Below are 12,158 nucleotides of genomic sequence, written 5' to 3'. Positions count from 1 at the left end.
TATTATATTTTACACCTCTTTGGTTATAAATAAATACATGTGTATGAACTTATTACAGGTAACTCAGTTCTTTTTGGAGTGTATGCTACCAGAGATTGCTAACAGTCGCATCCAGCGTGGCCTAAAATGTAGGGACCCACCATACATAGTGGAAGCGAAGGAAAGAAAAGAGAGAAACTCAAAGACGAATAAATAGTGAATAAATAGACATTAATCATATTTGACGATCTTATTTTGATTGATTGTGCCGTTTTTATGTATGTATGTACATTTGTAAGTTAATGTGTAAATATTTGTTATAACATATTTGTTTACAGTATATTAAAGCTGTGTGTTAAAGCACAAATTATTTATTTACTATTATTCATACTTTATTATAACTGAGATAATAGATGAGATCTTTATATGAGAGAGAGATTTCTTCGCGTGGCCGAGAAATCGACATGCAGTGTGTGCTGTGTGGTGTGAGGTAGCGACTAGGTAGGAGAGTGGCATTGGACGCCTACAGCTCACGCACACAAACACACTCTCTCAGCGCTGCCCCCGAACGGTCCTCCTAGCGCGCGTGGTGGAGAACTGTTGAACTAATGCTCCTCACCGTCAGACTAGCCTAGCCACCAAACACCCTTAATAAAAATTACCTGTTTACTTAGGCCTACTTGTTTATTCTGTTTATAAGTTAAGTTTAGGCCTACTGATTATTGCCGTTTTGGCTTCTGATTTGGCTATAATGAAGGTTTACTAATTGAAATAAAATAGTTCTGTTCATAAAATAAAACTATAAATGCCTCAAATTCAATTTTATATTTTTTATTATAAATTAAACTAGCCTAACTTATTATAGCCTAACTTATAATAGCCTAACCAAACTTGCTGACAATGTAAAATCGAATGAAGGTTTACTAATTAATCGAAAAAATAGTTAACTTATGTTTATAAAATAAAACTATAAATGGCTCTAAATCATTTTTATAATGTTTTAATTATAACATCAAACTGTCATAACTTAGCCAAACTTGCTGATAACAAAAAATCTTAGACAAAAAGAAAGTGCAACTGAGAGGATTCGAACCCGGTCCTACAGATTGCCAGCTCAACACGCTAACCAGTAGACCACCGAATCACTTGGTCTCTTACTGAATCGTTGCGGTAATGATCTTCCCTCAAGCCCAAGCCAATCAAAATATGTACTGCATTCGTCCTATACGCCAGGAACTCCAATTGAAATAAAAATTATGCTTCCCATCCAGTATATACGACGTGTACTCAACACTTAATGATACTACGACTACAATCAGCTGGTGCACTGGTGCAGTGTTTACTAATCCGTTCAACGCTTGGGTTTAACCTAACCTAAAAACGTGTTGAATATTGTTTGAAAGGCTAATTATTTAAGTTATAGGTATGCTTTATAGTGACTGTAGGAAAAATATAATGTGTAACACGAGTGAAAAAGGCCTTTGCTGCACTCGAGATCATTCCGCACTCGCCGCTCGTGTGCAGCAAAGTGCCACTTTCACCACTAGTTACACAAATAACTATTTTCTGGTGACAAACATAATTACGAAGATAATACAAAACAACATAGACTACATCATTAAACAAAAGAAACATGTTAAATTTAATTGAAAACTTTATTAAACTGTATTACTTTTAAACTTTAAATAGCTTGGGCATTCAAAATGCCCCTTTTGCGCATGCGCTAGACAAAACTCCCGCCGCGGTAGTCTCAAAAAATCGCTCAGCAGGCGGACGTGGCGGACACTACCGCGCGGGCGCGTGGTAGTGCGGTGTGACTTGGCACATTTGATAATATGGTGAGCGATTTTTCAAAATTCGCTCCCGCCGCGGGAGCAAGCTCGGTGTGACTTGGCCTTTATTCGGACACCTTTTAACCGGACATCAGTTTAACCGGAATGCACTCGGCGGAAATTATCACATGTCTAAATACAATGCTCTCCTAAATTTAAGTCAAATACGCATTTAAACAATCTGTTTTTACGAGTTTTTGGGGACGTCGGTATAACCGAATAACCTGTTATCCGGACTGGCCTCGGTCCGGAGGTGTCCGGATAAGAGGGAGTCTACTGTACTTTTGTTCTGTCAAATTTTTATTTTTACTGTGTTAAATTGTACAGTACAACTTAGGTGATCTTAGATTTGAACTTAGATCTCTTGGCTATGATGGGAGCTCCAATGAAGGCCTTAATTTAAAAACCACCATCTTCATATGTTAATTTATTATTTTTCCAGGCTGTAGGAGGAAATATAATGACAGGGAGTCCCATTTCTGATCTCAACCCAATTTTCATGGCTGCCGGATGCGAACTGGAACTAGTTAGCCAAGGTATTAATTATTAAATTTTTCTTTTAAATACTTTTTTGATCTAAAATAACTTTGCTGCAGTTTGTCCTAAAGCAATTGTGGCACCTTGAAACATCGATCTCCACATACTACATTAGGACATTTTTTTATAGAGTTCAGCTATATTTCAATTTCCTTTGGTAATTTACAAAATTAAATATAAGACGAAGTAAAAAGATTGTATTACAATGGGTCAAAGTCAAATTTCATTTACCCGTCAAAAGTTATTTTAACATTGAAAATAGCAGCTTTGTTATTTTACATGATAGCCTAGTCACAAATTTCAATTTTTTTACTTTATTTGATACCATAAATAACACTGAATTTAGTGACATTTTCACATTTGACATATTAAAAAGGATCATCATTTGGCATTTTAACGTTAGAAAAACCGTTTTTTTACATTTTGTACTGACTATGAGAAGCTACCTGAACTCCATTGACTCAATCTCTTAAAAAAGTAACTCCTAACCAGTCAGTGGGCATTTTATTAGGTTGTTTGGAATATGTGTATTTCCATAATAACAGTTTTGTTTTTAGGAAAAAGCATTTAGCTTGGATTAATTAAATAAACTGTTGTTTTGTAACTACCATCTAGGCCTACTTCTGAAGAAGCCTCTGAAAGAGTCGAAATATTAAGTATATTATGTGTGTGATTTTATGTGTTCTTTGACTCGTCTGCAACCTTTCATCAGGTGAGTTAGCTGTGTCCTCTCCATCCTATATTTATTAATCCATAATAACAGTTTGTAACTTAACTGTAATATTTTTCCCTCCAGGAGGCAAAAGAGTCGTCCAGTTGAATAGCTCATTCTGGACTGGATACAGGAGAAACATTGTTAAACCTGAGGAGATCTTACTGGCCATCCACATACCATTCACTACTGAGGTTTGTATTGGACTAGTCTCCTTGACTAGGGAATCTAAAAAATTACTCAACTTTCTTCATGACATTACTCTTTACATCACTGTCCGTAAAAAATAGCCACTAAAAACTAGGTCTATAATAATTGTAAAGTAATTTTTTTATCAAAAACTGATCAGCTGACTGTACTTGTCCCAGAAATTAATTATACTTTCTTGTCCCGTCAAAACTTTTCTTTTTCCAAACAAGCTCCTGTCATGCTAAACGAAAACACGATTTCTTCGAGTTTGTTTAAATTACAAAAACATACTCTATTCCCCTTTGGACCTACTTTGTCATTTCTTTTGAAAGTTGGTTGCCTGAGACCATTTTGCTTGCAGTGTCTTTTTCTCTTATATTAAACGATTATACAAGTGGTTTAACAGGGTGATTTTGTTATTTCTTTTGCCAATTCTATTCAAAACAGCTGACTTGAAAATGAATTGTTAATCGTCTACTTAATAAAAAAATCATCAATCATTGGCTGAAATATCAGATTATTTAAACAAATTCAGTGTATGGTGATGTTGTTTGTATTGTCATGAAAATTGCCGTTTAGCACTCACCACAAAAGGCTAATTCTTGGGAAGACAGTGTGATTTAGATGAAGGCAAGCATAGAAAACTCTTTCAAGGATGTATCTTCTTTTTCCAGTTTTATTTTTTATACCTATATTTTTAATATTTATGGTCTTTTTAAAACGTTTTTATTAGCTCGCTTTCTTGTCCGGTACAAATTTTGCAATCAATTTTATACTAACTTCCCAATGAGCTAGAGACTTGAAACTTGAAACATAGCTCACAAATGGAAGACAATGCAATATTATATAATTTAATTTTCATATTTCCCATGGGTTTGTTTTTATTAACTCGCTTTCTTGCAAATTTTGATACTTTCCAAAGAGCTAGAGACTTGAAACTTGAAACATAGCTCACAAATGGATGACTATGCAATATTATATCATTTGATTTTCATATTTCCCTCGGGCTACGCCCCATGGGCTTGTTTTTATTATCTCGCTTTCCTACAAATTTTGATATCAATTTAAACGAAGTTCCCGATGAGCTAGAGAATTGAAACTTGAACATAGCTCACAAATGGATGACAATTGACAATGCAATTTCGTATCATTTAATTTTCATATTTCTCTTGGGCTACGCCCCATGGGCTTCCAAATTTTCTATGTTTACATTTTGAGAGAATGTAAATACTGTATATCAATTAATTTAAGTCAGCTGTAAATTCTTAAATTTGACAGTTCGAAGAGCAGAAGTTAAGAGGCGTGCAGGTTATGCTCCCAAGAAATTCTTTATACAAACAAACATTTCAAAATAAAGATAAACAATCTGATTGCAGTGTTTGTTAATAATGTCAATTGTTATTTATTTACTATTCTATAAAGTAGGGATGGACGAGATTGGATTTTTAGTTCGAGACGAGACGAGACGAGATTTTTTATTTCTCATAAAATTTCGAGACGGGATTTCCCTTCTCGTACGCAACGGGAAATGCACGTTCAAAATTTTTACCTGATTTTGTAACATTGTTAGATGACTGTTTAAATACAAAAATAATGATAATAGTCAAGAATATTTACAATATTTTATTAACAAACATCAGCATAACATTTTTTTATTAATCACGCCTAACTTATTAAAAATGCCTACGATTAGGAAACATAGTGATATCATAGAGTTCAACTTATCCTAAAATAAAATAAACCATAAAATAAAAGTAATATTAATTTTTATAAAATAGTTACTTGTTTTGACTTTTTCTTTTTATAGTAATAAAAAATTCCTCACACTGTTTACACTTTACAAAACTTCTCAAATGTTATTAAAGTAATATTATTAAAATAATTAAAGTAATATTTACATTTAAAGAATTAACTAAATAAGAACGCCGACACAAAGAAAACGCAACTACAACACGCTCCTGTATTGCGGGTATTGCATTGACTTTCTGCAGGCGTTTTTATAATTTTTTTTTTTATTCCCGTCTCGGTAAAAATCTCGGCCAAAAAGAAATCTTGTCTCGTGTAACGAGATTTAAAATTTCCCGAAAATTTCCCGAAATTTTGAGACTTGACCATCCCTACAAAAAATAAGTTAAATATATTGATATATTTATAGTTAGTAGGTAGGCATACATTCAATCTAATAGGTACATAATTATATGAAAAGAAACTCAAATAAACCTTAGATTTCCCACATGCCTCTGTATTAATCTGATATGGATGCTTCAAATAGATGTAACATCCACACACATTAAAAACTAAAAAGTAGAAAATAGTTTATAAATAAAAAACTTTTTTAAAACAAAACGTTTTTAAACGCACTAAAAAGTAGAAAATAATTTATAAATATGTGGAGAGTATAAATACTTGTAAGATTTAAAACTAAAAACGTGGGGTGCATGCAATTGATAATAATACATTAGTTTAATAGGTGAAGGTAATTTTAAATTATCTATTGCATGCACCCCATTTGACTTATCAAAATTTATACATTAATAACGGCCAATTTCCTCCCTTTAACTATTCTCTACTCTATTTTCCAGAACCAGTACTTTGCAGCCTACAAGCAGGCCAAGAGGAGAGAAGACGACATTGCTGTTGTCAACGCAGCTTTCAATCTCCAGCTGACCTCCCAGAGTCATGTTGTAGACATGGAGATGGCTTTTGGTGGAATGGCTCCAACCACAGTGTCTGCTCCCAATACTGCCGCTGCCTTGAAGGACAAGTAAGTACAGTGTACACTTATTATTTGATTTTAGCTGGTCTGGTTTTTATACAGTTTTAGTGCTGTATTTTGGATTCTGTCCTGAGGTATTAATGCGTTTAAAAGTTCCCACCTTCACATCCTAGGACACTAGGCTCTAGCCCAGAGCCATTTTACACGTTACTTCAAGCTAGGCCTAAATGGTTACGTATTAAAAGAGTTAAATTTATCGGTGATTGGTGTGGTTCGAACATAAAACTTTGGGACTCGGGATCTTGCACCTTCCCCAAGGATCGGTAATGGAAAGTAAACATCCAACATGGTGTCTACTCTCCGGGAAATTCGGGAAAACCGGGAAAACTCCGGGAATTTTATCTTACCTTGAAATGTCCTGGAAAACTCCAGGAATCCACCGGAACCTCCGGGAATCCACAAACGGTGTTGCCGAAACGGCAAGATATCCTCACGGGTATTGCCGCGCTCGCGGGAGACGATTATCGGTGTTGCCGAAACCGCAGGATATGTTCACGGGTATTGCCGCGATCGCGGGAGACGATTATCGGTGTTGCCGAAACCGCAGGATATGCTCACTGGTATTGCCGCGCTCGCGGGAGACGATTGTCGGTGTTGCCGAAACCGCAGGATATGTTCACGGGTTTTGCCGCGATCGCGGGAGACGATTGTCGGTGTTGCCGAAACCGCAGGATATGTTCACGGGTTTTGCCGCGATTGCGGGAGACGATTATCGGTGTTGCCGAAACCGCAGGATATGCTCACGGGTATTCCCGCGATCGCGGGAGACGATTATCGGTGTTGCCGAAACCGCAGGATATGTTCACGGGTTTTGCCACGATCGCGGGAGACGATTATCGGTGTTGCCGAAACCGCAGGATATACTCACAGGTATTGCCGCGATCGCGGGAGACGATTGTCGGTGTTGCCGAAACCGCAGGATATGTTCACGGGTTTTGCCGCGATCGCGGGAGACGATTATCGGTGTCGCCAAAACCGCAGGATATGCTCCCGGGTATTGCCGCGATCGCGGAAGACGATTATTGGTGTTGCCGAAACCGCAGGATATGCTCACGGGTATTGCCGTGATCGCGGGAGACGATTATCGGTGTTGCCGAAACCGCAGGATATGCTCACGGGTATTCCTGCGATCGTGGGAGACGATTATCGGTGTCGCTGAAATAATAAAATATGCGAACCTGTTTTGCCGCGATCGGTTGCCTGTGTTGACGAGACTGCAAGATATGCTCACCGGTATTCCCACGATCGCAGGAGATGATAGCTGGTGTCGCCTTACCTTATTAGTTATACTGTTTTATTATGTTGTATAAAATATTTTTCTTTGGAAAAGTTTTGTTTTAAATTAAAATAATCATTAATAGTAATAATAAATTATTATTAGCGGATTGCAATTAGTTGAACGGGTTCCGATAGTAGCTCTTAAAATTCAGGAATTTGTCTTGAATTCTCCTGGAAAACTCCTTGAATTTTTCAAACCAGGTTTAGTAGACACCATGTCCAAAGTAAGAGATTATATTGGATTTGTAGATTGTACGGCACCTGCATTCAGGGGTGTATATAACAAAAAATTAGGGGTCTGCGGTGCACCGAAAAAGTCGGTACGGTACGGTACAAGCTTAGTTACCGTCATCGGTTCGGTACAGCATTTTACACGGTACAAATTCGGTTCGGTACAGCCTATTATAATAATAAATTACTTTCAGTTTTCTATCGTAGTCAACGGCAGTTGGTTCTGAGCACATAAAAGTCTTATCAGATGTTTGTTTACGATCTTCATAATTTATTACTAGCGTGATGATGCAATAAAAAACCCATTAGCAGTCCCAAATCCATTAACATTTTATCACGACAATAATTGTTGTATTGAAGTACTTCCAAGAACTGTTGAGTTTTATCACTTTTATTTCTTTACGACTTTCCCCAATTCTGTTTTATCATAAAAATAATAGTTTTATGATGACTGTTAAATGTTATCTCTAACTTAATCAGTATTTTCGTGAATATTGAATTTGCCGCTGGCCATTGCCTACTGCCATAAAACTGTTTATGGCTACATATTAAACTTGTAACTAATCTACAATCTTATTTTATAAATTAAAATATTTGTTATGGATGTTTTATCTTTCTATTGACGACCATGGATATATACAAACTTTTGTCGTGATTTTAATTTCAACATCAAAATACAATATTGCACAATCGTGATATTTTAGGCCATTGACCTTTATTATGCATCCGGTATTGCGGTTTCAGAAGAGAAGCACGTTGATAAATTATAAATTGATATTCCCGTAGTTAAAAAGAATTATTTTATAAACCTATAAAACAAAATCATAAAATCTTACATAAAGATAACAATAACGGAAATTGTAAAAAGGGTATAAAGATAACAACGTCGTTATTCTTTCTCTTTGTTCTTCTATTTCTTGGGTTTCCCTTCATCACGCATTCAACAAGTTGCCATGGTTACTAATCACCCATGTCGTTATCAGCTTTTGTGACATAGCGCACAGCAGGGGGTAAAACTTGACGAAAATCGGTAAATTTTTACCTATTATTTAATTACCAATGAATGTACTACTTTATTGGTATTTGGTATTGTATTAATAATCGGTCCAAATAGCAGATTTTTGTCAAATTTTACACCAAATTTATTGAAATTTCAAGGTGAATATTAATAAAACAATTATTACCAAATATTTGTATTCATTTAAAAGATTGATTTGTGGTATTGGGTTCCCCACTGAGTGCAGCCGAGCGGCACTAATGAGGGTCGGACCTTCTTGGGGGTGAACAATAGACGGCTTATCAGACCCTCCCCTCCCCCGTGGTCTGGAGAAAGCATGTAAACAAACTATTGCACAAGCGTGACTTGACATTGGGCTGCTTCAACTATAATTTTGTCAAATGAACTGTGATGTTTCAAAGTGAAAAACAATAATTTGGGACCATACTGCTTAACAATAATGGACTACAATTATTGTTGAACATACAATCCATTTTTAACAAACTAAGATTATACGATTCAAATACAATTATAAAAATTATCTTGGTATTTTACTTGGGGTAATGAAGTTATGTAGGCTAGTGTAATTCTCGGTTCATCAAGGTTCTACTGATTTATGTTTGGCAGTGAATAAGTGTAGAATGCAATTTATAAATTCAGGGATACACACCTTTAACACAGTTATAAAGTCTAATTGCCCAACATCAAATCTTACTCTGTGATAATCCAAATTTTAGTTTCAGAAAAAAACTTTGCAAGAATTGTATCCATCTTATAACTTAACTAGTTTTGAAGCTGATAAAAAAAAAATGGTCTTTGCCATTACTTCATCATAACCTCCAGTTTTTCATTGTCATCTGCTGTGAACAGCTGGCAAAACTACACTGTCTTCTACTGAATGCTTTTATATGTTTTTAAAATAAAAAAAAAACAACTAGACATTGTGTTGGTTGGAAATAATTTACCAGTTTTGTGAAATTATCTTGTCAATAAATGTTTCAAACATGTTTATTCATAAAAACTTTTATCCTTATACTACTTTATCATGGCTATTCAAAGTATCTCAGAGTAAAATAGGTAAAGCCTTTATCTCAACTGTGATTTTTCTTGACACAATCCTCGTAGTAGTAAAAGGTTTTGTTTTAATAATATGTGGTACTGTAATTGTTGTTAGAAAACCATGAATGTAGGATACTATCCATTTTCATAGTAATGTCTATGTATTAAAGTTAAAAATAATGGTTTAGATACAGTTCTGAGAAGAAAACCGCAAAAATACGGGTAGCCGCGTACCGTACCGATTTTGTACCGAGAACCGAGGTACAAAATATTGTACCGTACCGAACCGTACCGACCTTAAATTTTCTGTACCGCAGACCCCTACAAAAAATAGATTGCGTAGCTAAGTTATACACAAGTTTACTGCACAACAGATTAAATCTTTGGATAACAGATCATGATAGGCTGTGTGAATATCAAGCTGGTTTCAGGAGTGGCTATTCGACAATTGATAATGTTTTTATTCTTTCAAATGCTGCAAAATTGTGTCTCAGTAAAAAAAAGGGTAAATTATATACTTTTTTTGTAGATTTTACTGCAGCTTTCGATACAATAGATAGAAATGCTTTGTTTTATAAGTTATCATGTCTTGGTATTTCTACGCATATGTTACGCGTTTTAATGGATTTATATAATGGTACTTCGTCAGCTGTCTGGTGTAAAGATGGAATAACAGACTACTTTGAAACAGGCCTTGGTCTAAAACAAGGAGATGTTTTGAGTCCTTTATGTTTTAACTTATTTGTAAATGACATTATAGATTCATTAAGTGGAGGCTGCATTTTTGGAGATGTTCAAATTAAGGCTTTGTTATATGCTGACGACATTGTGTTGATGGCTCCGACGGGAACCAGTCTGCAGTTAATGATAAATGACCTTGAGAGATATTGTCAACAATGGAACTTGACTGTGAATTTAAGTAAGTCAAAGATTATGGTTTTTAGGAAAGGAGGGAAACTGAGGAAAAATGACAAATGGTATTTTCGAGGTGAAAGAATCGATGTGGTTAATGATTATAAATATTTGGGAATAAACTTAAATTCTAAACTATCCTGGGGTTTGCATTTAAAACACAAGTGCAGCTCTTCAAAATTAGCAATTAACAGTATTTGGAATACATTTCTAAATAACAAAAATGTACCTTTAAGTAAAAAATTCACTATTTATTTTTCAATTGTCAGATCAACTCTTTGTTATGGGTGTCAAATATGGGGTTTATGGGAAAGTGATTATGTAGATGGGACTCTTTGTTATTTTGTAAAGAAAATTTTAGGATTGGCAAAAAATACTCCCAACTATGCATTGTATCTCGAAACTGGACTAGAAAAAGAGTACATTTATACACTCAGCATGCATGCTCGTTACATCATACATGCTCTGTCACTGTCGCCGAACCGTCTACCAAATAAATTAGCAAAGAAAATAATCAGCGAAAATATTTATTGGAGCAGAGATTGGAAGGGTCTTGGAAGTAAACATGGAATTGAATTATCCTTTGATGTGAATTCCATTGAGGATACCCAGCGACACCTGTTATCAGTAGTAGAGGCAGTAAGGGGGGAGAGCAGGCGGGGGTTAGTCCAGGCGGCATTGGCCTCACGATACCACACAACTTATGCTTCACTGAATCTTGACCTTGGAGATAATGGATATCTATCAGATAACGTTCCTGATATTGTTAGACAATGGGTATTCAAAGTAAGGACAGAGACTATTTCCTTAAATTTTAAACCTTGGATGACAGACGCTAATTTTATATGTTCTTTGTGTAATCTAAATGAGAATGAGGACACTTATCATTTTGTTGCTCGTTGTCCAATTTTAACACAAATTAGAAATAAATGGCTATTGAAACCTGTTTTAACTCACTCAGAGTTTATAGATTTTCTTAATGGTAAGGATTGGCGTTCGCTGGCAAATTTTCTTAAAGAGGCTTGGAAGTATAGGTGGGATTTGGTTTTAGAATTCAATGTCTAGCAGCAAAACAATATACATATTACAGCTTATTACAAATATTTCACATTTTTAGTTGTATAAAATAAAATGTTGTTAACCCGGCAGACGGTCTTATGACCATTGCTGTAATGTGCTGTTTTTAGTAATTTTGTTGTTGTTATGCAGAAGATTATGTTTAGTTATAAGTTCATATGTATTTATGCAGTTTATTTTTTTGTTAATAAAGCACTTTTTCATTTCATTCATTTCATTTCATAACAAAAAATACCTCCTTGGGCATCTAATACAAGGCCACAGTGTTGGTGTATGGACTCAGGTGGTGTTGTGGGAGGGAAAAATTGGCGGCATGTCGTGTGTTGTGCTGGTGTGTGTCTCTGTGTCTTGGCTGCGCCGTTGTAGTGGTGTGGATAATGACTTCTCTTATGTGGAGTGAAACTGATGTGAGGATTTTAAGGTTCTTGAAAGCTTCTCGGCAGCTGTCTCTGTAGGTTTAGGTTGGCCAGGTATCTAATTGCTCTTTTTTGCTTTAGGAGTACTCTTTCCAGGTTGCCTTTTGATATTCCACCCCAAGTCGCAATGTCCTGAGGTGGGACTCAAATAGAGCAAAATATG

At 35.5% G+C, this 12,158-nt stretch overlaps 1 protein-coding gene across 2 annotated transcripts in view; it reads left to right on the top strand.

Annotated features, from left to right (window-relative positions):
• The window catches only part of LOC128988133 (xanthine dehydrogenase-like), a 90,688-nt gene that overhangs the window by 22,700 nt on the left and 55,830 nt on the right, over positions 1 to 12,158 (top strand). For both annotated transcript variants that reach the window (XR_008490333.1, XM_054409353.1), the window contains exons 10-12: positions 2,254 to 2,347; positions 3,145 to 3,254; positions 5,832 to 6,013. Coding sequence is in view for 1 of the 2 variants with exons in the window: in XM_054409353.1 (XP_054265328.1) it covers positions 2,254 to 2,347; positions 3,145 to 3,254; positions 5,832 to 6,013 (386 nt within the window). In the remaining variant the exon portion in view is untranslated. The remainder of the gene's footprint in view (positions 1 to 2,253; positions 2,348 to 3,144; positions 3,255 to 5,831; positions 6,014 to 12,158) is intronic.

This window comes from Macrosteles quadrilineatus, unplaced genomic scaffold (genome assembly GCF_028750875.1).
Source record: "Macrosteles quadrilineatus isolate MER2022 unplaced genomic scaffold, UCM_ALF_1.0 Scaffold_2__2_contigs__length_208266976, whole genome shotgun sequence".
Lineage (NCBI taxonomy): Eukaryota > Metazoa > Arthropoda > Insecta > Hemiptera > Cicadellidae > Macrosteles > Macrosteles quadrilineatus.
This window is presented reverse-complemented; position numbering and strand designations above follow the sequence as displayed.